Source organism: Rhipicephalus sanguineus, chromosome 4 (assembly GCF_013339695.2).
Source record: "Rhipicephalus sanguineus isolate Rsan-2018 chromosome 4, BIME_Rsan_1.4, whole genome shotgun sequence".
In the NCBI taxonomy this organism is placed as follows: Eukaryota; Metazoa; Arthropoda; class Arachnida; order Ixodida; family Ixodidae; genus Rhipicephalus; species Rhipicephalus sanguineus.
This window is the reverse complement of record NC_051179.1, coordinates 154,251,531-154,279,512: the sequence shown is the minus strand read 5'-3', so window position 1 is coordinate 154,279,512 and position 27,982 is coordinate 154,251,531. Positions and strand designations below refer to the sequence as shown.

The window sequence follows — 27,982 nt, the reverse complement described above, 5'->3', positions numbered from 1 at the left end:
CTGAAAGTTCAGAGCGTCTTGCGGCCGACGTCACTCGTCCGTGTGGCTCTAACCATCTTGAGCCAGTGAACAGCCAGACTGATTTCAATAAAGTATTTTTCTCACAAATAGATCTGGATTTCTGCCCTCTCCTGGAGCATTTGTGTCAGACTTGGCGCAACCCGATGAAAATCATGTTCCTCAAAACTTTTTTTCATTTGCCGATGGGAGAGCTGGACTGCTGGTTTCTTGAGGAGCACTCAATACAAGCAAACGTTACTCCATCTAGAGGTATTGAGGATGATTAACTGCATGCTGCTCCGATTAGGAATGTTGTGAAAGAATAACTGTCGCTCCTATGAGGGTATTGAGAGATGATGTCCATTTCTCCCTGCGGGACTAATGGGAAAGAGTAATTGTTACTCCATTTAGGTGTCCAGAAAGAGCAAGCATTGCTCCCGTGGGAGTATTGACAGAGAGCATCCATTCCTCCTTGTAAAGAGAAACCGTCGCTCCCCTGGGAGTATTGAAAAAGACTATCTCTTCCTCCCTCGGGAGTATTTGTAAGGAGCAAGTGTCACTCCCATAGGAGTACTGACCAAGAGCATCCGTTCCTCCCTTTAGGAGCTTAGGAAAGGAGCAACGGCTGCTCTTTAGAGGAGTAATTGAAAAGAGTAACTGTCGCTCCCTTGGGGGTATTGAAGAAGACTATCTGTTCCTCCCTTCAGGGGTATTGGGAAAGAGTAACCGTCCCTCCCGTGGGAGTATCGAAAAAGACTATCCGTTCCTCCTTTGAGGAGTATCGAGAAAGAGTAACCGTTGCTCCCGTGGGAGTTTTCACAAAGAGCATCCGTTGCTCCAGTCAGTTACTCTCTGAAGGAGCAAGTTCTACGGGGAGTAACGGTTCGTCCCGTCGCAGTTACCCCCAAAAAGGAGTAATGGGTGTGGCAGGTTAGTTACTCCCCTAAAGGAGTAACCTCGACCCCCCATTTCCTCCTTTACTTTTTAGAGTGTAGCCGACGCTCTTCTGGCCGTCACACCGCTTTCTCTAATCACGTTCTCACTGTTAACTACTACAGCTGTCACAAGATTTATCTAATCGTTGATCATGGAAGTTAGTTGTCGGGATGGAGATGTGCCACCAAGCGTCAAATTGGGTGCATCCAAGTTAAACGGTGCTATAGCTGCAAAACATCAATAGACATTGAGCAAGCTCTCTTATATCAGTGTACAGTAAGCATTCAACGAATTCTGTAAGGATGCGTTTTACTTGAGGGTAATATCGATTCCTATGACGGAGGCATCATCCATGTCTTTTTTTTACACATACTCGTAGGCGCGTGTCCTCTTTGACATCTGCTGACACTTGTTTCCAAAGCAATGGGGAGCATAGACACTTACGTATTCGCACACGTCCTCTTATAAAAGACGACCCACCAAGGCCTTTTGTTTCATGACGGCACCATATGATAACTATTGATGAATCTTCCGGAAACCTCCAAATATCGTAAAAGGTACAATGATTGTCTCAGAAATCCGGGCAAGAACTTTCATCTCATTATATCGCTAACGAGGAATGGTTGTCTCTCAAGGTTTCGTTCTTCGCCTACGTGACACACTGGAACAGGCGAAGTTGGCAGTTTTCTGCCTTCTTAATTTTCTCAAGTAACACCGTATCAACACGTAAATAATTGTCTGGTAGACATAGCGAATGATTTTTTTGTTTATGAGGACATTGAGGTGAGAACACATGGAAACGACAAAGAAATTAAAGCTCAAATACGTAGGAAGGAAGGATTGAAGCAACACGAGAGAAAAGAAAGGCAGGGACGTTAACCAGTTCAAGAGCTCCCCTCGAGCCAACATTGCAGGAACACCATACTCTCGAGCGTTCCACCTCCAATCAACCACCTCAACACCGGAAAGCTGATTGCAGTGCCCCCAGCCGGCCGGATAGGTTGCCGCTCTTCGTTGGCACCGGACTGTAGCTTTCTAAAAGCGCTACATCGTCTTCTAGCGAAGATGAGCCACTAGTCTCTACTCGGTGGAGTGGAGAAAGAGTTTGAATTGAAGATCGTTGGTCGAATGCTCAAAAGCGCCTGTGCTTCCCCAAAGTTAAGTAGCCGAATTCAAGCGAACAACGAGAACATTTGCTGGCTAAAGCCGGAGAAGAACATATTGTTTTTACGCTATTACTTCTGCTGCCCGAAGGTGGCAGCATACAAAAGCGCATGCAGAATGCGACGCTCTATATAATGGATTCAAATAAAACAGTGCTCATACGCACGCAAGGCTGCTGTGATATATCGGTATAAAAAGCATAAGGTAGTGGAAATCTCGCCTGACCCAGTTGTGCAGCTTAAGCACAATGGAGTCGCCCAGCCTCGCCGCTCTACTGATCAGCGTCCTAGGTAAGGCTTCACGTACTTTTGAGTTTTTTACAGCTGGATTAGTTATGCAAGATATTAGGCGTGGTTATGATAGTATAACAATTACCAACCTTTGCAATATGATGTGCGCACGATTAACACTATTGACAAGAATAATTACGGCACTCATGCAGTGCATTCTACGGCAATGTAGACTCAAAACGACATCTTATGCGTGTAAAATCTAAACTATTACAGCCCACTGTACTTCTGAGTTACAATAGGGTGCTGCAATCATCTCAGCGCAAAACAGTGAAATGCATAAGCAACTTCTCCAGTAAGCCTTAAACCTATAGCGCAGTAACTTCCAAGATACTTAATATAATTGTCGCACGTATTCATACTACTGGGGCAAGGGCTTCTATACAGCATACTTGTCAGAGCTCACACCTATACAATATGTAATATGTGGAGACATCATGCACGCATTTCCACCCGCCATTACTGCAATTCCTGACCAGTACGCTTGTCTGTTTTACAGCGTTTCTTGACGTTGCGTTCAGCCAAGACAGCCGTAAGTCATACTCGTGAGCCCTCATACTTCTAATATGTGTGATAAAAAATTTATTGCGTGAATTTTCGTTTAACCAACCCTGAGAAATTTCCCCGTGCGCGGTGAACCCCTTCAATATGGGAAAAATGCCTTCCACGTCAGCAATGGCGTCTTCGAATGAAATTATGTGCCGCGATATATGGGACTAATCCGTTAACTTTTAAAGTCATAACAACATGGTAAAATTAGCTCTAGTTTTTGCAGAAACGCTCATTTGTTCTGACAGACTCTGAACCGCCAGTTTTTCCATGTCTACAATTGATTGAGGACGTGTGTCCTTAGTCAATTGACTCAGTAATGACTGAGTAATCAATCGACTAGTGTCTCGTGTGAGCATAGGTTTCGCCGGTGTTTTCTTTCGCGCTGTCTAAAGAACCACGCCTTTTATTTTGATATTGAGCCATTGCGTGAATTTTTGGATTAAAGAAATTGTTCAGTGCACCGCGAGAAAGAATGACTTGCGCGAACATTCTTATCAGCACACACACAGCAACAAATGAGCAAGTCCTCAAGTGTTTCGTTGGGATGGCCATTAGTTGGCCACGACGTGCTCAGCTTAAATTGTGTCGGATTACGTCCTACAGTAAGCTATCAATTGCCTGATTTGAGTAAAACACCTTCATTCCGGCGGGCTGAAGCACGGCCAGGAATTAGTGCAAGTTGCTCAGTGGGAGCTTACGATAGAACAATAATCTAGCAGTTCAAAACCGCTACTGAAATACAAAACATCACAGCTCGTGGTCATTTTACAGACAGAAAAATATTAGGGGCGTGCCAGTTGGGTACCAACCGCCGATTGATTACAGCCTTGCATCAGTTCATTGGCGCTTCAAAAATGTTGCCTTGCTAGACGTCTGTACTCTCGTGCTGTTTATGTTTGCTTTGTAAGTACATCTCACAAATTTTTACTGTGTTCATATTATCCCATGCTTCAATTTCAATGTTTTATTCGTCCTTTTCATGCACTGTTCACCGACTTTAATGATGTCGTTCCATCTCACTTTACAAGACATGCTTCAATACCACGGCAGCAACTTCATCCCTCAATTACGGTGCATTTTGTGGAGTTAAACTGAAAAAGTGCCATATCGACTTTCAAAGCTTACAGCGCTCGGCATAGTGAAGAGAGTTTGTGAGCATTTACAACTCTAATTCAACCGTGCGGATGGAGGGTGCAATAATAACGATGTGGTGTTCATGTAGCAACGGCGGTTGGCTCTTCGTGCTTGTCTTTTTTTATTTATTTGTGCAATACATTTCCGTGCATTGTTCACGCAACTCAGCTCAATGTGAATTGTATTCCGTGTTCTCTCGAGGTATGGTATATATGCATAATAAAGGAATGCTTTAAACACATTCGCTAACCTTAATGATCCTGCAGCGCCTAATGCAACCCGCAACCAAGTCCCTCATGGTGGTCACAGGGGGAACAGCGTTACGGTCACCATACGTCCCTATAAACGCGTGGAGGGCGAGGGCGGGTGCGCTTTCAAACATGTAACACATGCATGTACCTCTGATTGTCGGTCCAACTCTCATGTGTGTTACTAATATGCCAGTGCTCTTCAACGCCTTTCCCTAGAGCAGTGGTTCTCAGCCATGGATGTTTTGAGGACCCCTTGTGGACCGGTGGAAGTGATGAGGCGCCCCTTGAACTGAAAAAAAGGAGGGGCGGTCATAAACTAACACAACATGCCGCTTGAAATTGGTGCCTTTTATTTATCCCTGGCAAAGAATTGTCAGGCTAAAGTGCCATGTCAATTCGATCTCAACAACTTGTCAATAAGTTGTGTGGGATGCAGCCACATTCAACCTGTTCCCAGCTATGTTTGCTCTTTTAATCATCATCATCATCAGCCTGTCTACGCCCACTGCAGGGCAAAGGCCTCTCCCATGTTCCGCCAATCAACCCGGTCCTGTGCTTTCTGCTGCCACGTTATACCTACAAACTTCTAAATCTCATCTACCCACCTAATTTTCTGACTCCCCCTAACGCCGTTGCCATCTCTTGGAATCCAGTCAGTTCCCCTTAATGACCACCGGTTATCCTGCCGACGTGCTACGTGCCCGGCCCATATCCATTTCTTCTTCTTTATTTCAACTATGATATCCTTAACCCCCGTTTGTTCCCTGACCCACCCTGCTCTCTTCCTGTCTCTTAAGGTTACACCTATCCTTTCCATCGCTCGCTGCGTCGTCCTCAATTTAAATTGAACCCTTTTTGTAAGTCTCCAGGTTTCTGGTCCGTAGGTAAGTACCGGTAAGATGCAGCTGTTATATACCTTCCTCTTCAGGAATAGTGGTAGACTACCATTCATGATTTGATAATGCTTGCCGAATGAGCCCCATCTCATCCTTATTGTTCTAATTATTTCACTCTCATGGTTCAGCTTCACGTATGCTACCTGTCCTAAGTAGACGTACTCCTTTACAACTTCCAGTGTCTCGCCCTCTATCGCAAAGCGCTGTTCTCTGCCAAGATTGTTCCACATTACTTTAGTTTTATGCATATTATTTTCAGACCTACTCTTCTACTTTTCGTATCCAGTTCAGTAGTCATGAGGTGTAATTCGTCTCCCGCGTTACTCATCAATGCAATGTCATCAGCGAATCGCAGGTTACTGAGATACTGTCCATTAACTCTTATCCCTAATTCTTCCCAATCTATGCCCATGAAAACCTCCTGTAAACACGCGTTGAATAGCATTGGAGAGATCGTGTCTCCCTGCCGTACGCCCTTCTTCATTGGGATTTTCTCGCTTTCTTTATGGAGGACTATAGTGGCTGTGGATCCGCTGTAGATTTCTTCTGTTATGTTTGTATAGGCTTCGTCGATGCCCTGATTCCGCAGTGCCTGCATGACTGCTGATGTCTCCACCGAATCAAATGTCTTCTCGTAATCTATGAAGGCTATGTATAGGGGTTGCTTGTATTCCGAGAATTTCTCTATCACCTGATTGATATTATGAATATGGTCTGTTGTTGAGAAGCCTGTACGAAATCCTTCCGGGTCCTTTGGTTGATTGAACTCTAATGTCTCATTATTTCTGTTAGCAATGACTTTTGTAAATAGCTTGTAGACAATGGACAGTAAGCTGATGGGCCTGTAATTTTAGGGGCGAAGCTCCTTATAGCATCACCTGGTCGGTCGTCGCTCCGTCCGGCGTTCCCCCGCCGTCGCGTCTCCCATCTCATTCAGTAGATGGCGCTGTCCCATAGAGATGCAACAACGTTTGGAAGAAACAGGGCAAGTACTTGCCAAGCCAAGCCGTTTTGGGTGTCGCGGACGACTTCGAGAAGAGACCGTTAAGAGACCAAGCTGGGACCTATGATGACTTTGTGGCGGCCTTGTCCTCAATCATGCAAAAACATATGGTCTGAGAGAGGCATCGTACACGCGTGGCACGCAAACCTTGGTGGGATGCGCAAGTGAAAACTGCATGGCAAGCCCGCCGTGAGGCGAACCGCCGCCACCGTGTCCTAGTCTAGAAGGGAGACGGAGAAGCATGTTTGAAAGCTTGGACTGAGTACCCCGACTTGAAACACAAGCTTCAAACACTGGTTCAAGGGAAGATTGCCGAACATAATCTCCGTCTTATGGCCTCTCTAAGGGAAGAAGGCAAAGCATCATCGCAAAAGTTCTGGCGATATGTGCAGTCATTAGATTGGAAGGATAAGCGCCCTGTTCAGCTGCGAAATGCTGCCACAGAGGAACCAGTCGTGGAGCTGAAAGACAGCGATTCCACTCCTGCGCCAACTGCGCCAAAGTGCGCCAAATCGTATTTACTGCGCCATCCTGATAATATCGACGAAATTTGCGCCAAACTGCGCCAAAGTCTCGGGTTTGGGGGCGTCTATCACCGGCAGTCGCACCGCCGGCGCGTCAGAACATGTGCAGCTCGATCTTGGGGCTGCCAATAAAGTCGCTATCATGGACCAAGCATTATTCCGCTGAATAAATAGCGCTCGCGCGTGCGTTCCGAGTAAGCCACGATGCCATGCACGGTGCCGACGCAGCTTCTGTTCTGCAAGTCGGCTCGACAGCAAAAACGCGCTCTCCGCAGAGGCTCGTGACGTCTAGGCCTATCGGTAGCGAGAAAGTGCGACGACGATTCATCGGCGGACGTCCTCTGTTCTAGAAACGCTGCTGATAGCTCGTTTCAAACGTCGCATGGCACGTAAGGAAAGCAATGTATGAGTGCCGCTAAAATGTCTGTCACTTCTGTTTCCGGACATCGCGGAATGAAATCTGGGATCGCTCGCAGTAGATATATGGGACAATATCGAATTTTCCTTGCTTCGCGTTTATGGAAGAGCACGCGAACGGTGGAAACGCGTTGACACTTTTCATCAGATATACTTTATCCACGGATCTTCATCCAGAACAGCTTTTTCGTAATTCCTTCCGCCAGCACGCGTCCGAGTTTGTAATCACTCTGCGGTAAATACCCCCTAAAAGGCCCTACCCTTTCGAGCTCACATGCTAGGGTTCCAATTCGAATTTTTTGCTTGCTTTTTTAAAAATGTCATCTTATTAGTAAAATGATATCTCCTGGTCGGAGCAGCCGCAAATGCGCAGCTGTCAGTAGCGGGCCCGTCGCTGACGGCCCACAGTGAAGCGGCTACGCCATGTTACACGTCCGCCCCTCGCTTTCGGGAGTCAATAGCTCACGGTTAAAAAAACTCAGTTTCGCTTAAGAGCGAAGCAATGAATGCGATACCAAAAAATTGTATTGTGAAACGAAGTAAGACTAGCAGCTAACTCTTTTGGATCCGATCTCGCGAGCTCGACAAAACGCTGGTTTAAGCGAATATGGCCCCTCCAGGAACCGAAGCGTTTTCTTGCTCTGAGTTCTCTAAACGCGAAGTAAGCGTTGAGAGCACAGCAAGTTTACGAGCCGTCTCCTGATGCCTCGAGATAGCGCGCGCACAAGCGACTGCGCCCTTCGAACGATGCGCTCGCCCCCCCCCCCCCCCCTTCCGCTCCACTGGCGTCCCTTCATGCTTCTTACGAAAGACGGGCAGGGCGTTTCCTCTCTGTTTGATGAGCAATCGACGGCAGGCCCGCACGCGGGAAGATGTTATCTCATGCGCTGTCCGTGCGGCGGAGACAGACGGCCGGCTAGTTTAATCTCCGCTTCAGCCGCGTTCGTCGCCAGCGCTCGCGAGCTTTTACCCGCGGCTAGAATGCGCGTGGTGATGTTATTAATTTGGACTTTATACGGAAAATTACGGCAACGGCGACGGCAAAAATCGCCTATGCTCCTGAGTTGATTTTTTCCATGAGATTTGCAATGAATCGAAATATTTCTAGCCTTCATAAGAGCCTCATAATAATACTCAGGTGCTTGAATGTTAATGCAATATGCTTCTGTATTGCACTCCAGGATGTAAAATTCGCTGCTCCAAAGTGCTCCCAGATGCAAAATTATCTGCTCCAAAGTGCTCCAATATGAAAATTTTGCTGCTCCAAAGTGCTCCAAAACGGAAATTTTGCTGCTCCAAAAATTGCTCCAAATCAGAAGTCCTCGGTAGCATCACTGTGAAAGAGCATCTCACCGCTCACCTGCTGCGTTTATATGGTCATACAGACGGAAGCGAGGATGGGACACAAGTACAGTCAACGCACACGCATGTGCCCGGGCCCCTTCCGGAGAAGCTGTCAACCGAAGAATCGGGTGTGCGGTGGCGGGTCAGCAAGGGTGAAATTGACCGGGCATTGAAGCGGATCAGTGCCCGTACAGCACCTGGTCTGGACGGCTTGCCAGCTAGAATTCTCAAAGTCTTTGGCAAGGAGACCAAAGAACAGCTTGCTGGCTTGTTCTCCGGTATCAGTGAAGGTGCGCCAATCCCAAGGGAGTGGTGCTTGGCCGTGTGGTATTTATACCAAAAAAGGAGGGCAGTCTCACCTCATCGAAGACTACCGCCCACTAACGGTTACAAGTGTTATGTATAGGCTCTTTGCAGGCATTTTGAAACAGTGAATAAGTGGTTGGGCAGAGGCTAAAAATTTGCTTACAGAGATGCAGAATGGCTTCCGTCCAGGCCGAATACTGGAGGACCATTTGTTCGCTCTCACTGAGTCTGTGTCGGTTGCAAAGGCAGAGCAGCAGCCCCTCCTGTGCTGTTTTCTGGACGTGGAGAAGGCGTACGACAATGTTCCACACGCTGCACTCTTTGAGAGCCTGTCTACAATGAATTTTCCAGCTCCTCTGCTAACAATGGTGCAGCGCCTGTATGAGGACAACATTGTCATTGCTCACTTCGGGAGTGCGCAATCTTCGCCTGTCAAGGTCACAAGAGGTCTACGTCAGGGATGTCCGCTATCCCCACTGCTGTACATTCTATATGTGGCCAAAATGAAGCGAAAGCTCCTCAGTAGTCGTCTTGGATTCCAGCTGAAATACAGTACAGTGGGAGTAGACGAGAGGTGCAGACTACCGGGGCTCACCTTTGCTGACGACCTTGTGTTGTGGCAGAGTCTGCTCAGGACCTTCAAGACCTCATTCACATCTCACAGGCGGAGATCACGCGCCTTGGGCTCCGCTGCAATTGTAAAAAAATCTGCAATAGTCCCCCTCGCTGGCACATGTACGGATGAGGTCACTCTCAGGCCCGGAGATGATGTCCTAATGGTGTGTGCGACATACAGATACCTGGGTGTGCAGCTTTCCAGTGCACCGGAGGTGTTTGGCCAACAAGAGGAGATCCTCCGGCAGAAGGCACTTCGGGCCCAGTCCATCCTCCGTCGACAATGTCTCTGGGGGTGCAATCGACTTGTGATGGTTCGGGACCTTTAGAAGATAGTGCGTGTGCTGGCGTTGACGTTCGCGATTGCTGTGCTATGCCTTTCGGCAGTCACGCGGGACTGACTTGAGCGACGACAGCGGGAGGTTGGCCGGATAGCTCTCGGCTGCCATGGTGCTGTGGCCAACGAAGCTATTCAGGGTGATCTTGGCTGGTCGAGCTTTGAAGCTCGGGAGGCGGTCAGCAAGATTGCCTACCGTGGCCGCTTGTTCTGCATGCCCAGAGAGAGATGGGCGCGGCGTGTCTTTGACTACCTGCCTGCAACATGCATGCGCACTCCGTGGGAGAGGCACCTCTACCGCATCAAGAGCAAGTTCGGCCTCTTTCGCGCCCCTCTCAGCGCAAGCTCATCCGCCGAGTGGGCAAAACAGGCGCGGGAACGAGTGCCAGAAGAAGAGGAGGCACGTTGGATCCACAACATGTCGGAGAAGTCGACGCTAGCGGTGTACCGGTGTCACAAGAACAGTATTGGCATGGTACACCTGTACGACAACTGCCTTGGTAGCAACCTACTATTTGAGGCGAGAGCTGGTGCACTCCGCACACTTGTACGCCTTAATGCTATTAGCAAGGACGTGAGTGATGTGTGGTGTCGTGTGTGTGGAGTTCAGGACGAAACTATCGAATATGTGGTACTGAGGTGTGAGGGCATTGGCACAGCGATGACGGATGGTGCCTCGCTGGAAACTGCTCTGTGCTTCGAGCAGGCCGGCGGAGACGACGGTCGGCGTAATGCGGACAGAGCCGCGGTCGCAGCGACAAAGAGCCGCCTCGAATGCTGGCGAGCGGCTGTTGCGGCGAGACATTCTTCACTGCTGCCTAGTCACAGCGGCTCTTCTTCTTGCTCTCCTTTTTCTTTTTTTGTTCCTACCGTTTTACTGAAAAACTGGTAACAAGTGGAGCTTCATGTTTGGCTAGGGCGTGGATTACACGTCCACCCATTGCGAAGGGTTGGCCACAAAATCATCATCATCATCATCAGCAGCAGCAGCAGCAGCAGCAGCATGCAAACTGCAGTATGGTGACGATATACAAGATGGCACTGTCCCATAGAGATGTGTGCAATATGTGCGCAAAGTGCAAAAAAAAGAAAAAAGAAAGAAAGGAAAAAAAGCAGCGGCACCCTGCACGCTACATGACGTTATAGGTGCCGCTGCTCTCAGATTGGCTGCTGCGCCCGTTATCTCTCATTCTCCTTGATCGTCGCCGTACGTGGAGGAGTGCGCTTGCCGGATCGTGCTGCTTGGCGGACCATGGACGACGAGGAGCGCCGGGTGCGGAAAGCCGCTGCGTCTCGTGCCCGTCGGCAGGATCCCGAGGTGCGAGCTCGAGAGGCTGCCACCAAGCGAGCGCAGCAGTAATCAAAGCGGCATATCGCTTTGATTACTGCTGGGCCAAACCACTGAACATTTCACGGTGTAACCATGATTGCTTCAGGAGCTTCGCCCAAGCTCATTATCAATCACCCGTGGATATGCTGTAATTTTTTTTCAGCTCCTTGACGTCAGGTCCTTATAGCTTTTCAGCTCCTTATAAACCAAGATGATCTTGGCATTCTTCCAAGATTCTGGCATCCTCTCCGTCGAGAGACACTTCGTGTACAGGGTGGCCAGTTTTTCTAACGTAATCTCTCCACCGTCTTTCAAAAGGTCTGATGTTGTCTGATCCCCACCAGCGTCTTTGCCTCTTTGCATTCCCTTTAGGGCTACCTTTAAATCTGCTGTCAATACTGGTGGGATGTCAGATTCCTCCGGGCTATTACTGATTCTTACGTTATCATCATGTCTGTCTCACCTCTTTAGAACCCTTCCGCTACCTCAACTATTCCATCCCTATTGGTTGTGACCTTGCCTTCCTTGTCGCCTAATACATACATCTGATTTTTGCCTATGCACAGTTTTGTCTCCATAGCTTGGAGGCTTCTTCCGTTCTTTAGAGCACGCTCAATTCTCTTCATATTATACTTTCTTATGTCGGCTACTTTACGCCTGTTGATTAACTTCGAAAACCAGGCCAGCTCTGTTTCGTTTGTTGCATTTGGGGCTTTCATGGCTTGACGTTTCTTAATGAGGTTTTTCGTCTCTTGGGATAGCTTACCCGTGTCCTGTCTAACGACTGTACCCCCGACTTCCACTGCACACTCCTTAATGATACTAGTCAGATTATCATTCATTGCGTCAACGCTACGGTCGGTTTCTGTGGTTAAAGCCGCGTACCTATTCTCAAGTGAAACTCTGAATTCCTGTATTTCCCTCTCAGAGCTAGTTCATTAATCGGCTTCTTGCGTGTCTATTTCTGCCATTCCTTCCTCAAGTCTAGTTGAGTTCTAGATCTTACCATTCTATGGTCACTGCATCGGATCTTGTTAACTACTTCCACATCCTGTACAATGCCCGGGTGGACATACAATATGAAGTCTATTTCATTTTTAGTTTCGCCATTAGGACTTCTCCACGTCCACTTGCGAGTAGCCCGTTTTCTGTAGAAAGTTTTCAAGATCCGTAAATTATTGCGTTCTGCGAACTTTACTAGTAACTCCCCTCTGGCGTTTCTAGAGCCGATGCCATATTCCCATACTGCATGATCTCCAGCCTGCTTATTGCGTACCTTTGCATTAAAGTCACCCATCAGTACAGTATACTATGTCTTTACCTTACTCATTGCTGATTCTACGTCTTCGTAGAAGCGCTCAACCAGTAGATCATCATCGCTGGATGTAGGCGCGTAGGCCTGTACCACCTTCATGTTCTACCTCTTATTAAACTTAATTACGATACATATCACCCTCTCATTAATGCTACAGTATTTCTATATTGCCAACTATATTTTTATCAATAAAGAACCCCACCCCTAGTTCTCTTCTGTCAGCTAAGCCACGATAGCATAGGACGCGTCCGTTCTTCAGCACTGTATAAGCCTCCTGTGGCCTCCTAACCTCACTGAGCCCTACTACATTCTTTTTATTTTTATTTTTATTTATTTACAAAATACTGCAGGCCATGTGACCTATGCAGGAGGGGCAGGGTACAACATAAATACACGCACAATGCACAATTGAGTATCATACACAAGTCAGGAAAAGATGAAAACAACTCTAAATGTAAAATAACTTGGAAATAGTGAGGAAGTAATTCTGTACTGATTCGGTCGTGTCCAGATGATCAGAAGGTATCAGGTTCCATTCTTCGATGGTGCGGGGAAAAAAAGCATATTTAAATAGTTTCGATCTGGCAACATAAGGGGAGAGTGTGAGGGAATGGGGATGACGGGTTTTCCTAGTCTCAGAAAGGGTTATGTAAGGACTGGGATCTATAAAAAATTTAGGATTTAACAAAGAATGGAGTAACTTCAGTGGGGTTATTTTACGCCTCATTTGAAGTGTGTGAAAACCGTTAGAACGTATAAGATCAGTTACAGAATCCTCGCGGCTGTATTTAGAAAAGATGAATCGCATGGCTTTTCTCTGTATTCTTTCAAGAGAATTAATATTGGTTTTGGTGAAAGCATCCCAAATAATGCAGGCGTATTCTAATTTGGGTCTGATAAAAGTGGTATAGGCTAAAGTTTTAACGTCATGGGATGCATGTTTAAGCTTGCGGCGAAGTAGACATAATTTTCTGAAAGCTGAAGAGGCGGTGTTAGAAATGTGGGTGCTCCAGTTGAGGTTGTTAGTAATGGTAACTGCAAGACAATTGTACTCGTTAACTTCAATGAAAGGGTCTTGGCCCATGGAGTATGAAAACTTCAGGGGTACTGTTTTTTTGGTTATACGCAGGAGCACAGACTTAGAAGAGTTTAGTTTTATGCCCCATTTATTGCTCCACTTAAAAATGCTGTTTAAGGCTGCACTAAGCAAGAATTGGTCTTCAACTGTATTAATTTCGTTAAAAATAACGCAGTCGTCTGCGAAAAGACGAATATTTACTGGGGCTTGTATGACATCTACTATGTCGTTGCAATAAATAAGGAATAATAGTGGGCCAAGTACACTTCCCTGAGGGACGCCAGAGGTTACCGAGAAAGAATCAGATTGTTGTCCGTCAATCGCAACACGCTGTTTCCGATGCATTAAATAAGCAGATATTCATGATAGGATGAAGCCAGGAAAACCAAGGAACTGTAATTTGCAGATTAATTTGTCATGAGGAAGTACATCAAAAGCCTTTTGAAAATCTAGAAATATAACTTCCATTCGGCCACCTCTGTCAAGAACAGAAGCGAAAAAATGTATGACCGTACTCAATTGGGTGATTGTCGAAAGACCCTTCCTGAAGCATTGTTGAAAGGGAGTTAGAATGTCATGCTCATTACATATGAATGTTGTCCGCAACGATATGCTCAATTATTTTGCAAGAAGAGGATAAAATAGAAATCGGACGGTAATTTAAGACTGAAGATGGGTCGCCCTTTTTTAAAATCGGTACAATGCGTGCAGTTTGCCAATCAGGTGGAAGTATCGTGGATTCTAGAGAGGCCTGAAAGATTACGACAAGAAATTTACTTGTGGTTCAGCGTAACGCCGGAGGAAGGAGTTGGGAATGCTATCAGGACCCATTTAACACCCTCTAATTTTTCGAATAGAACAGCTAGACTCGCCTCATTAGACAAAGTTCTAGCTTTATACGTTGCGAAGTTCAGATTCCAATGGCGGCCTATCCGGACCCAGAGATTCTTAGCACGCTCTGCTGCGTCGCAGGTTTGACCGCTGCCTTGGTCAGTTGCTTCGTAGCCGCTGGGGACTGAGGGCCGAGGGTTAATTGGTGTATTCATGTGGGAGGTAGTGGCCAAGAACTACACCAGGGTGGTCAATCCTGCTCTGGTGAGGGAGTGCATTGCTGGCTGTGGTCGCCAGTGAGGCTGCACCCCAGGCCTTGTCAGCTTTGCATTAAGCCGCAGGCTCCACTTCTGGTGGTGCCCTTCCGTCAATTCCTTTCAGTTTCAGCTTTGCAACCATACTTCTCCCGGAACCCAAATACTTTGGTTTCCCGGAAGCTACCCGCCGAGTCATTTGAGTAACCCAGGCGGATCGCTGGTTGGCATCGTTTATGGTCAGAACTAGGGCGGTATCTGATCGTGACGTGACGCGAGGATCAGCTGCTCAGCTAACATTCGTCTGCTAGGCGCGCCTAGATATGCAAGCCTAGAAAAAGTACTCTCGCGTGCATATTTCACAGAAAACTACAACGAAACCTTTACAGCCATCTCATGGAGAAGGGATAACAAAAGTCATCTACGCCGCAATGCAAGAATTTTATGCAGTGAAACATACCAAAATCAGAAGGTACCGTTGTCACGGGAATTAGTGTGCCTCCGAGAAACCCGTTTTTCTTTTCAAGGATGAGTTTCGCGCACCCCCAAAAGTGGCTTCGCTCACCCCCATTTGAGAACCACTGCTCTAGAGTATTAATTGGCGTCTTTTAATTGCATTATTAGGTGACTGTAGGTGTGTGGCACTTAGTTGACACCAAGCTAACGAAGACTTCGTCTTAGCTAATATGGGCATGTGTTCTGGACCTGAGCCTGCAGCTCTGAAAGGCTAGCTGCGAAATTCAAATTTTAAATGTCCTGTGTTAAGTCGAAGTAGTCGAAAAATGAGTGTGGCTGAAGGCGACGCTACGGCAACAGGATTAATATTAGTCAAAACAGCAGATACTTTCCTTAGCATCGTTTCTATAGACGCAGTCGCCACCATAACGAGTACTAGTTCCCTTCCCGGAACACTTGCTTCAGAGACAGTCTTTCTTTGGAGTACTTGTCACTGCTGCAAGCTTCATCTTCCCATAGACCGCTGCCTTCTCTGTACATGTCCAATCGAGGTGCGCCTGTGGTCATAGACCTTCAAGAATTTAGTGTTTTAACATTTATAGTTCCCTAGCCTAGGCCCTGCTGAAACACCGCGTGTTACAACGAAGCTTCTTGCCTTGAGGCCATGCGTTCCCATTGGGGTTATTGGGGTCGGTTCGAGAACCTATGTTGACAAAATGTACAAAAACAATATAGTCAAAACGAAACAATGGAAACAGTGCAGCTGGCGGAAAGCGCTCTGGCACTCACGCCGCGGTGCTTGCCTCATGGTAGCGTGGTTGCGCTACCGCGCTGTGACATAGACGACTGCGAAAAACTGAAGAAGGCCAGACGTCGAAACGGCGCAGCGCGTCAACGCTAAGAAAAGCTAAGGAAGTGTAGTGGTTTCTACAGCAACAACGCACATACAGACAACAAAACCAGGACCGTGCAAAAGCGGAGAATGCGCTGCAAGATCATAAGTCCGTCCGCGGTCGAATGTCACTGTCTGCAGTTGCTCAAGCTGGAGAAAGTGGCGGACACATGTCTACAGCATCAATGCGAATAGCGTTTCGCTAGTAATCTGTCGCTGTATGAGTGTTCCGACCACCATAGGTCGGCAAACTCACTCATGAGTAGACTCACTCAGACTCAGATCGAGACGTGAGTCTGAATCTGAGTGAGTCAGGCTGAGTAATATTTTTGTGAGTCTGAATGAGTCCGGTTGAGAAAAAGTTCAGTGAGTCTGAGTCCGAGTGAATCCGAATGAGGAAACCTTTGTTGAGTCTGAGTCCGAGTGAGCCCTAAGGGAAAATGCATTTCATGAGTGAGTCTGAGGGAGCTCAGCATTTTTTTTGCCGACATATGGTCCTATTTACTCAACTTCAGCATTACTTTCAGCTTTATGATGACCCACGTTTATACTCACGTCTGCTCACACATACCTCAAAGCACTAGCCTTCATACGCCATGTCAATATTTATTGACCGGAGGCGTGAGTTACGGGGGGGGGGGGGGCGAGGGGAGGGGGGTTTGACCTCTCTCTGGGAAAATCTTTCATAGCAAGGCCTTCATAAAATATCCCGTGTGAGTCATCTCTTTCGATAAAAATATCCTTACTGCATTGTAAGCATTGACAACTCTATTTTGAGGTATGAGATGAAGACGTGCAAAATAGAACACCAGTTCTATGAGATATCGATGTTAAAGAGTATTGAAACTATGGTCGAAAAAGTAAATTATACGCTAGTGGACTCATGAGTGGACTCACTCAGACTAGATCGATCCGTGAGTCTGAGTCCGAGCGAGCAATATTTTGGTGAGTTTGACTCCGAGTTAGTCCGGTTGAGGAAGATTTCAGTGATTCTGAGTCCGAATGAAGAATATTTTGATGAGTCTGAGTCCGAGTGAGTCCTAAAGGCAAAATATGTTTCATGAGTGAGTCTGAGTGCGCTCCACATTTTTTTCCGACATATGGTTGCTACTAAACAAAAGTGTCATTGCTGCCGCCTGAAAATAAGCAGATGCTTTTCTGTTTACCACCATCGATATTTAGTGTCACGTTTCCGTCTTGAAAAACCTGTGCTACCATATATTTCTAAGTGCGTGAGCCTTAATACAGCGTGAAACTTCCCGGACTTTGAAATACTGTGTGGTTTTAGAGGAGGCGTGTGCGAGCAGAAGACTTCATGCTCGACTTAGGCATGCCTTATTCATTAGGATGCGTGGGAAGGCGAGCAAATAATCACCACGTTTAAACCAAACGAAGACTTTGACTGGAGAAAGGAACAGTGAGTAGGGTAGGATAGTTCTGCTTTTTCAAAAGAGCAAACGCATGTTGTTATGATATACCAGTAGCCAGACCTAACCATTATCGAGCATACAAATTAATATGCAAGGCACTATTGCTCTGTTTTTCGAACACCATCTTATATCTAAAACAAAGATCTCGTAGCCTAAATGCAACAAAATTTCAAGCACATCAGCAGCGTTGAACCATCTTTTTGTTCACTGACAAATTTTCTTAACGTCGTGGTCAAGTAACATACGGGCGTACGCCGTACAAACTCTTATTTATACGCTTCTTATTTTAGAGGAGGGATTTCCAAACAAGTTATATTAGGTAGGAATTCGTTGGGACGTTTTCTCGACAGTGCCTGACCAACTCTCTACCTATTCGCAAGATTTTCATAAAAGTGAAAATTAGTGAGATGATACGTATTGCAGACGAGGCGAAAACCAGCGTGACTATATCAAACTCGGAAACAGGCAGTACGAGTGCTTCGTAACGTAGGTTTATTCGAAAAAAACAAACAAAAAAACGTTGATGATGAAGGGTTGTGGTTCACGCATGTGCATCTGCAAACGAGCCGTTAAATCTGTTAGCGCGTATTGGTTTCCTTTTAACGGCTAAACGCAGATAACAACGCGGCCGAGAGTTGAAAGAAGCGCTTGTCCTGTGTGCTTCGATTGTGTTACGTGTCCTTCGCGCTTACAGAAAATATAAATAATTCTGTTAACAACGATTTTGTTGTCGATGCACAATATTGATTTGGTTTTCATAACATGACTATTGATGCATTGCAGAAGTGTACGCACAGAGATGTGCGTACACTTCTGTGCGTTACAATAGAAGGAACAATTTACTAACTCTCCCTAGCAGTGTTAGGAAAACCAAACCTGGCATTCAAGAGTACGAACAATGGTTCTCATTCCATACCTGCATGTTACATCACATTTGCTCACAGAAACAGGCAAGAGCAGTGCAATAAAAATACTTTTTGCAGCTCCATTTAATTGCCGCGGGCTATACAAGACAATAAACGCAAGTCATATATGACTCATGATAAGTGCACGCTTAAGCACTTTTACGAATGTGTTCACTGGATGCACGAAGTGGTGTGCGACACTTTATCATTTGCGACGCACCATATGCAATTCAAACGGGCAAATGAGTGGTCGAAGGCTCACAAAGCACTAAAACTTGACCGGTATAATTTAGCAGCGCACTGCCCAATAATCGCAGGGGCGACCGGCATGGGCGGACGCCGGATTCTCCATTAGGAATAGGGGGGATGGCGGGGTCAAAGTTTCATCGGAGTCCCCCCCCCCTCCCGTTATTCGAGTCCAAAAGACAACACGCATCATAATTGATATAAAAATGAAGGCATAGCGTGCTTCTCACAATGGCCTTCCTTAGTATCTGGCTTGCTGGGAATAATGATTGGAAGTAAATAATCCTTGGAATGCAGCAACAGGGCACTTCGGCCGCCATTCTCATCAAAAACCTGCGCGGCTATGACCCTGCTCTTTAAGCAATGACGGGACAGGTCCGACTGAGCAAATCTTTCGGGCAGACTTTGCGCCCCCTTTATAGGATTAGGAGGGCGCCCCCCCCCCCCGTCCCCCTCGTCCCCCTCGTGCGCACGCCTATGTCGACCTATGTACAGTCTCAAAGGGAAAAGATTGGCACAAGTGACTGGTGGTCACAGCGTAGAGAAAGGGGAACTACTTAAAGGCCAACTCCGGCGATTTTTCGAAGTCAGTGGATTTCAATAAAATTCGCTGGGTACGTTCCTTTTCCCCTTCCCATCGTTTATGCCAAATTACTGGCTAGACAGATACGCAGATTCAATAAAAATAAATTTTATTGATTGACCCGACTCTCTCCATTCTGCTTCCCAGAATTATTGGCAACATTGAGAGCGTGACGTCATTTTTCACAAACCAGATGTGACACAACCGAGGTGCCACTACAGCGCCTGCTATTCACGAGGCAACAATTGTGTGGGTTTGGCCAGCCCTTCGTTGGCTGACGGTGCGAATTTCTGTTGTCTGTGCGCGTGCGTGCAATGGGTGGCAAGTGGTGTTGCGTTGTCGGCTGCACACGATTTCCCGTATAATTACCTTGACAGTCACGAAACACTCGCACCGAACGATTGCCCGGCGTCTTTATATTTGAGTGTTCTAGCTAGCAAAGGCGGTTTACCGCACGGAAAGTCTGGTAATACGGTACTGGGGTGCACATGCGTGAACATTGCCGTACGGAAACACTTTGACCGGGCCTGCGAAAGGTGGCTCGTACTTGGCTTATATTAAATTCCTTCGGCCCTACCTACGCGATGTTGAATGCCGCTATTGCCACACTTATGCACTCTTTCCATAGCAGTATAAAGAAGCTTTATTAGTCCGCAGCGATAACATTTTACCCGATCGCGGCCCCACAAACTTGAGCCACATTGACAGGTGGCGCCATCTGGCGGTTGAATGCGCAACCAGGCAAGCAAATAACTAAACAGGTGTGATCTACTTCATCGAAGAGGAATGGTGATTTTAATTGGCTTCCAAATGCGTCCGAATCGCAGCGGTCATTTTCCAGCAGCTCCGAGGAGCTTATGCACGAAGCACGGTCAGTCGCAGACATGGTACGGCTGTTGCGACAGGGTCACCTTTCCCCTGAGCGGCTGCTCTTCGCAGATTTCGCACCTTTCATACTACGTGCTGGCGGGACGGGCATGCCTTGCACGATTTACAATTTTTTCCGACTTATACGTCACGCGAAGACAGTACTGCTCGGTTGCGTTCCGGTATCGATGTTACCCTTTTCTGCTTATCTAAAATTATTGTACAATTTGCCGAATATTTCTGCTATCGGACTCGTGATCGGAGCATCTCAGGAACATAAAAGGACCATTACTTTGGCATGATCAAAAAATCACCACAGTTGGCCATTAAAGAGCGGACACTGCCGTAGAGCCATGCGGCCGCGTTAGAGAGTTAGAGTTCAGATTATCAGGACACCAAGTGGTCTCTCATGATAGTTCGCTAGTTTCGGTATTGGTTCTGTGCGCCCGCAGCTTCAAATTTTGGAATGTCCTGCGTCGCTTTTTTTGTTTTTTTTATCGCTACATCCGGTCTCTGGGTTACATTTCCGAATAGCCAAAGTGGGATTTTTTTTTATATCCTGAGAATACACGAGATTGCTATAATTATTCACGAGCCGTCATTGCACCTGCCCACTAGGCAACGGGCTATCCCGGAAAATAGACAGAAGACGTCTTGTGATGTTTATTTTCCACGAAAAAAGGCGAGAAAAAAGCCGCACAGTCAATATTTATTGAGTGCAACCAGCTCTCTTGCATTTTAGTCACACCAAAATACAGAGCGGCTGTTGCCACGCGAAGCTCCACTGGTCTACGTCAGCTGAAAAAAAAATTGAAAGAATGTGTCACCTCAACATTTGGTTCCTATGGCAAAACGAAGAGGAGACGCGAAAGCGCACAACGGTTTAATGCCTGGAATTAGAAACAATAGCTTTTTCTGTTACGAACATCGCATTGTGAGGATTGCTCTATGCTTTCAGGATATAAAACGTTACATACACAACCTTATTCTATGCGCCTTCAAACCCAGGACCACGTATATCTAAGTTCCAGCATCCGCGATATAATGCCACGTAGTACAGCATCAACCGGCATGTTGTCATAAATGGAAATTTATTTCAAGAGCGCGAAATAAATGTGCGGGGCGAAACCTTTTTTCGATAGTGCCTAAGCGAGAATGTTCGAGGCACGTGGTACTTACCTTCGTGCTTCTGCAAGTTGTCTTGCGCCAAACGGTTTAAAATGGCGAGCGACGCCCGTTATCACTTGGTCGCGTCAAGCGCTCGTTCCGTTTTCAACACACTAGTCCATTTGTTTACACCGAACTATCCTCATCTAATAACGCGAGTGCCAAAAAAAAATGCGCATCTGGGGATATGAAAATCGTCAGGAATATTTCATAAGTTCTCGTCGAAGCGCCCGATAACGGCGCAGTTACAACAACCAGCGTACTCTAAGCCTGACTAGGGATTAGCGCGGGTACCAACCTTACTACGCAGTACATCGTGGGACACAAAAGTGAGAGAGAGAGAGGTTTATTTACCGAAAGGCAGAGATGTCGGCCTGAGCGATAGTATGCTCTAGCCTGCTACCTTACAAGGGGGAAGGGGAAAGGGGAGAAAAAAGAGTGATGAATGACGATGGTGAGTTAGAGAGGTGAGTATATACAGCTCCGTCAAGTTGGCGCAGTGCTATAACCGCGCCTCCAGTCCAGTGGCATCTAGGAAAGCTCTGACCGCTCGTACGACCACAGTTGCACTTTAGCGCCAGGCCAAAGGCCCAACGCTCCCCGCCACCCATCCAGACTGCAGTTTTTCAAGAGCGATATCACGGCATGAGAACTTTCCACCATCAAGATTTTCTCCACCGAGTGTTCCTAGAGCGCCTCCGTGGGTCCTGCCTAAACCGCCTGTTAGCCTCACGATTACTGGGATTACGAAGTCCCTCGTTTCATCCGTTGGCCTCAAACAACTGACCCTACATCACATATACGGTATACAACGCACGTGTACACCGATGGTTCTACCACAAAAGTGAGGGTTCTCGCCTTGCTGTCGTCATCTGCAGCAGACGACAGCTGCAGTGCTGAAAAGCGCCACTGCCGTGCTGAAAAGCGCGACTGTCACACAAAATATCGCTCAATTCCATGCCTTCTAGGAGTGAATAAGCAAAAACAGATGCCGCCAAAATACGCATGAGAGCGACCCTGCTCCAACAAGCGCCATAGCTGGTCTAGCGGTGACGTCGTATCGCCAGTGTCGCTTCGTAGCGGAATGTTCTTTCACGAATTTTCAACTTATCGTGTAAGAAAATGTCTTTACACGTGGAGGAAACAAAAAACATGGCAGATTCCTCTTTCATAGGATTCGGTATAACACAAAAGTGAAACATGTCTTCACAGACGTAGTTGAGCGTCTGTTGTGCATTGTTTGGGCGCAAGGCCGAAGAATTGAATGCTATAGCAACAAATTGTAATGTCACGAGAAGAACGGCAAGCAGCTCGAAACAAGCAACATGCTGCGCGAGCGCGGTAAGAATATACACAGGATGCTCGCGAACTAACATCTGTCACAGCTCGTCAGTTAAAGCGCGCTGTACAAAAAGGCGGACGCACGAAACGAACGCACTGTACAACTGTAACTAATTTGTGTGTGAGCAGGCCGCTCCTTTCGCAAGAGCGGCCGCTGTAGTCAGCGAAGTGACATCCGTGCTCTCTGTAACTTTAACGCAAACTTGAGGTGAGGGCATAAGACGTACAAACCATCCCCCATCACGAGATAAGCGCGTGCGTACGAGCGACCACGCCCAATGGAAGCGCGCGCGCATCGCAACGCGCGGGACGACGGCCTATAAAGCGCACCCTTCGAGCTCTTCGAGCCATCTCGCTAGCGATAACGAAAACACGCTAAGTGCCACCAATCTCTGAGCACAGCCAGCGGTATATGGTGCATATAAATAGCTCGCCGTTAGCATGCAGAAGGATGTGCCGTCTGTGGCGGAGTACTCGCTGGCGCCGAGCGCTGCGGAGCAAGGGGTCGTAGGTTCGACTCCCGGCAATGGATCTTGTTGTTCCTGTTTTAACGCGATAGCTTTAAATAGCTTGTTCCGCAGAAATGCCGGTGTCGGCGTCGTTGGTTGTGGGGAAAATAATCTTGTCCGCGACGGAAAAATCGAGAAAGGTGCAAATAAAATAAATAGTAAAAAAATCTTGGGTTCGAGTGAGAATTGAATCCAGGCCGCCAGCGTGGCAAGCAGGGGTTCTACCACATAGCCACTCCATTTTTTTTCTTTATTGCACAGAGCCACTCCACTGCTTGGAACAGCACTAAAAGTAACTTTAATGCTTCACAAACATAAACGTCCTGTGTGCAGGTGTCACAGTACGAGATGTAATATCGCCGTCAAACGGGGCACAAGCGTATATCGCCATCGGGCGTCACATCATGTGAACTGCATAACGAGTTTGTGGTTTAAAGCCGGCCACCCATTACAAAAGGCATACATATTACTGTGCGTATTCCCTTACGAACACGTAGTGGGTGCATCGCAACTTCGAAAAAGTATCACGAGAGTAGAAGTGCTGAAAGGCGGGCTAGTTGGTATAGGTTCATACTGGAATATTGGCAGCGCAAACTAACGGGACACAGAAGGGGAACACAAACAAGCACAAACTGCGCTTGTTTGTGTTCCCCTTCTGTGTCCCGTCAGTTTGCGCTGCCAATATTCCAGTATCACGAGAGTAATTGCTGCTTTTTTAAAGCATGCCACCCATTGCAAAGGTCATACACATTAGTGCGCGCATTCTCTTACACACGCGTAATGGATACACTGTTGTCATAAAGGTGCTGTTGAAGAGGGCGGAAACGTTTACCTTTACTATAGCTATGTCGGGTGCGTGTGTGTGTGTGTGTGTGTGTGTGTGTGTGTGTGTGTGTGTGTGTGTGTGTGTGTGTGTGTGTGTGTGTGTGTGTGAGACCGGGCGACTGAACATAATGACCAGCGAAACAGCGCACGAAGAGGATGGGGCCGGATATTGCTATCGCGTTCAACTCTTAAAGGCGAAGCTTAAGCGTCCCCCAAATTTTTCTTTGCCATCTGTTAGCGTATATTTTACAACGTCATATCCGTGACGGAAATACGTCAGTGGAACTGTGGTGGACCCCGGCATAAAACACTTTCATGTTAAAAAAAACGAACAAACTTTACATTTATGTTGCACGCCTATTTTTTTTTCTTGCGCTACTTGCGCCAACTGAACTCCTCTGATGTTTCCGAGATCGAGGTCCCTGTGATTTGACTTGAAAATCTTGAAGCCTATTGGGCGAGTAGGTGGCGGTGAAAGCTCGATCCGCTTATCGCTAAGTGTCCCCTCTTGTCTTGTTTCCCTTTCTCTATGGCCGGAGCGGCAAGGTTCCGACATGCGGCGCTCTTTTTCCCGAGCACGCCGATACGGAGAGCGCCAAGCACATACCATTTTTCCAAGTAGGGGTCGCCGGCGGAAAGCACTCCAATAAACAGCTTTTTTCGGCGCAACAGAGATAAAGATACGGTTGCTAGCATCTCCAGCGTGGAAAAAAATGAAGAGAAATGGAGGAAAAAAAGAAGTCTTGCGCAGTGCCGCATCTGCCGATAAGGAATTAACAAGCGCTTCTTTAAGATGTGGGCTTTCGGATCGGCCAACAGCAAGATTAGGCTACTTTCCGCCGGATCGCCGGCCACCCCTGCTCTGGGCAATGGACTGTGCTTGGCAATCTAGCTATCCGCGTGCTCGTAAGCAACAGCGCCGCATGTCACGATCTTGCGGCTCCGGCCGCCGGTCACTTGTGCTAATCTTTTTCCCATGAGACTCTACGACGAGATAAAGAAGTCGCGACACAGACATAATTGAAGTGTCTTTCACTAATGCCACTTTGAGCTGAAAATTACAAACTCTTCATCAGCGGTGTAAGATTCTGTAAATAATGTTCCGATAATCATGACTTGTGCCATGTCTCTGAAACACGTTGTCTGGACTGTGGTTTCACGCTCTTAACTGCTACCGCACATTTTTGCACATTGTGCAAGTAAACTTCAACTCTCTGTAAATACGCATGTAAGTGACGAGCGAAAGCGAATGAATCCGAAGCGCGGGGTCCCTGTTTCTTTCTTGACTTACTGCTGCTTTCTTCATGTCCTTATCAATCCTCCTTCAGAATGTCATAACAAGTTGCTCCAGCCAAAGAATTTTTTAAGTGCCTTGTTTTCGAGAAGTTCTATTATGCATGTTTGAAACATACATGCAGTTTCCAGTAAATGCATATCCTGCTCATTTTTCTTTTTCTGTGTTGTGCCGTCCACGTCCTTTTCTACAGTGTAAGCTCGTGGTTATAACATATTTGCGTTTTATTGCGATAGCAATTATATGGACAGTCTCGGCTGATTTTTGCCGTCCCCGTCGCCACCGTCATGCACAGTATAGTGTATATGTGTGTATATAATATATATATATATATATATATATATATATATATATATATATTGTAAGCGCATTTAATGCACTTCATCGTTCTCATTTGTACATAGCCATCATCATCCCTGTTCTTCTTCTTCGTGGTTGTGTGCCGAGGCAGACACTGGAATAAACGGTTCTGCTGGCGTTCTCTGGTCCGGTCGTCCTGCGTCTTTCAATATATATATATATATATATATATATATATATATATATATATATATATATATATATATATATATATATATATATATATATATATATATATATATATATATATATATATATATATATCAGACACAAAGAAAAATACTTCAGAAAAGCTTTTCGACGCACGCAATCGAAACGGGCGACCTCTCGCTTCCCAGCACGCGGCGTTAGACGCTAGGCCACGAACACGAACAGCAACGTTTTTCAGCCTGCTAACGGCGAGCTATTTGTATACACCATTTACTTCAGCATGCTTTCTTAGTCACCACATAGATGGCGCGATGTGCGCGCGTAGCGCGCCTTAAAGCTCGTCGCCCCGCTCCTGCGAGCGCCGTTGCTCTTCGCCCTACAGGGTGTGGTCACCTTCGTGCGCTTATCTCGAGGAAAGAAGGGGGCGGCCTGGGGGGTGGAGCGGGGGTTGTATGTCTTGTGCTTTCCCCGCGATGTCCGCGCTGAAGTCACTGAGCGTAGGAAGGTCACTTCGCTCGCTGCAGCGGCCGCGTTTGCGAAAGGAGCGCGCTGTGCAAACGGAAATAAGTAACAACTGTGACAGTTAATCCGCGCTCGTTCTTTTTTGCCTGTTCTTTCGTTTCGTGCGTCCTGCTTTATGTTTGAGCAGTGCGCTTCAAGTGTCGGGCTGTGACGCAAGATAGTTCGCGCTCGTCCTGTGTGCGTTCTTTTCGAGCGTCCTTTGGGTTTCAGCGACGCGCTGGCAATTTCGAGCTGCTTTCCGTTCTTCGCGTTACATTCCAATTTATTGCTATCGCATTCATTGCTTCGCCGTTGCGGCGAAACTGTGACTTTTTGTTTCTCTAAATACTATTCAATAGAACTATAGTTTTCTTTTTTGCGTATTTTACCTTTAAATATTTCTATTTCAGAGCAGCTTAGCTACTTGCTGAGCGGTGGACCCGCCTTTGGTGATCGAAGTGGATTTGAACTCGGGCCCCGGCGATATGTCTTCGAAAGTGGAAACGCACTTGGTGCTGCCAGTGACGCCAGTTCTTCAAACGGCGCAGGTCGTTTTGGTATTGTGCCTGGCGGATATGAAAAGGACTATACAGGCAGAGCGGATGGTGTCGAAAACTTCGGAAACAGCGATGTTCTTCCATACGGAGGTATCAAACGCATTTCTCGTCGCGGGACTATTTTGATTGTGATTCGCAGACGACGTCCGCGGTGGCAAGGCAGCAGTGGATCAGAAGACGACGGAGGAAAATGGGGAAGGGTGGACGACGATTATCCTTCAGATGATCAGTCCACAAACGAGAGGCGAAGAGCAGGACGTGCCCTTCTCAGTATGTTACTAAGAAAATTACTGCTCGCAGCGCTTAGCCGGAGATTAGCGAGAGATGGAAGCGACGAGGGTCAAGGCCGTGATTTTCGTTCCGGGCAACCATGGCGTCGCAGTGAGCGAGGTTGGAGATCAGGATGGCGCTTCGGCGAAGGCAGCGACTCTGGCCTGACAGACACATATGATGACCTTGGAAGCCGCTGGGCGCGAGAAGGCCTCGGTGCAGACGGCGGTCGCCTTTTATTGAGGATGAGAAGACGAAACGACGGAGATAGTAGTGGCTTCTACCTCGTAGGCAGTGGCCGAGGCCTTCAAAACGGCCCAAGGTGGGTCTCAAGCGAAAACGCAGCAGGGGCCTCCAGCGCCATTACCGGAAGCAACGGTGAAGAAGGTGGACGCGTGAGCGATGCCACAGGTATTGGCGCCGATTACGGCGTTTTCAGCAATGTGGCGAACACAGGTACTGCAGTACCAGGAAATCCATTTACCGGAATGTCAAGGTTTGCTAGTGGAAGATTTGCCGACTCAAGAGGCTTTGGAGGTTCACTCGAGGGCTTTCCAGCCCAACCATCTACACGGCAGGAACCGAGTAGCTCTGAGAATCAACCGAATCAAGGGGGATACGGAAATGAAGGCGGCTCATTTGGCAACATAGGAGCAACTACTACCCAAGGTCGCTTCCACGTCTTATAATTAGACTTCCTCGCACTTACATACCAAGTGCTCAGACTGGCGGCCTTGGTGGAAACTACGATAGCGCTTTTGGAGGCACGCCTGAATCTGGAGTCAGCGTTGACTCAAATAATGAATACAGTGGAGGATTTGGTGGATTACCCGGCGGAAACCAGATAGGCTCAAGCGAATTCAGTGGCCCTTATGACGTCAATAATGCTGCTGGCGTTAGCGCGCCTAGTGTGAACCCGCAATGGTCGCAGAAGGGTTAAGCTGTGCAATTTCATTACGAGCTTGCATTGAGTCTTTAAACACACATCAAATACAGCGATCTTCTTGTTAGCATTCGTGTTTTCTTTTTCAAATAAAACACACCTATGGTTA

General features: G+C 47.1%; 1 protein-coding gene across 1 annotated transcript; it reads left to right on the top strand.

Annotated features, from left to right (window-relative positions):
• The first annotated feature begins 2,239 nt into the window (after window positions 1-2,239).
• LOC119390828 (uncharacterized) lies at window positions 2,240-27,982 on the top strand. The gene is made up of 3 exons (XM_037658535.2): window positions 2,240-2,390; window positions 2,890-2,922; window positions 26,514-27,982. Exons 1-3 carry the CDS (start codon window positions 2,348-2,350, stop codon window positions 27,617-27,619), a joined length of 1,182 nt encoding a protein of 393 aa, XP_037514463.1. The 5' UTR covers window positions 2,240-2,347; the 3' UTR covers window positions 27,620-27,982.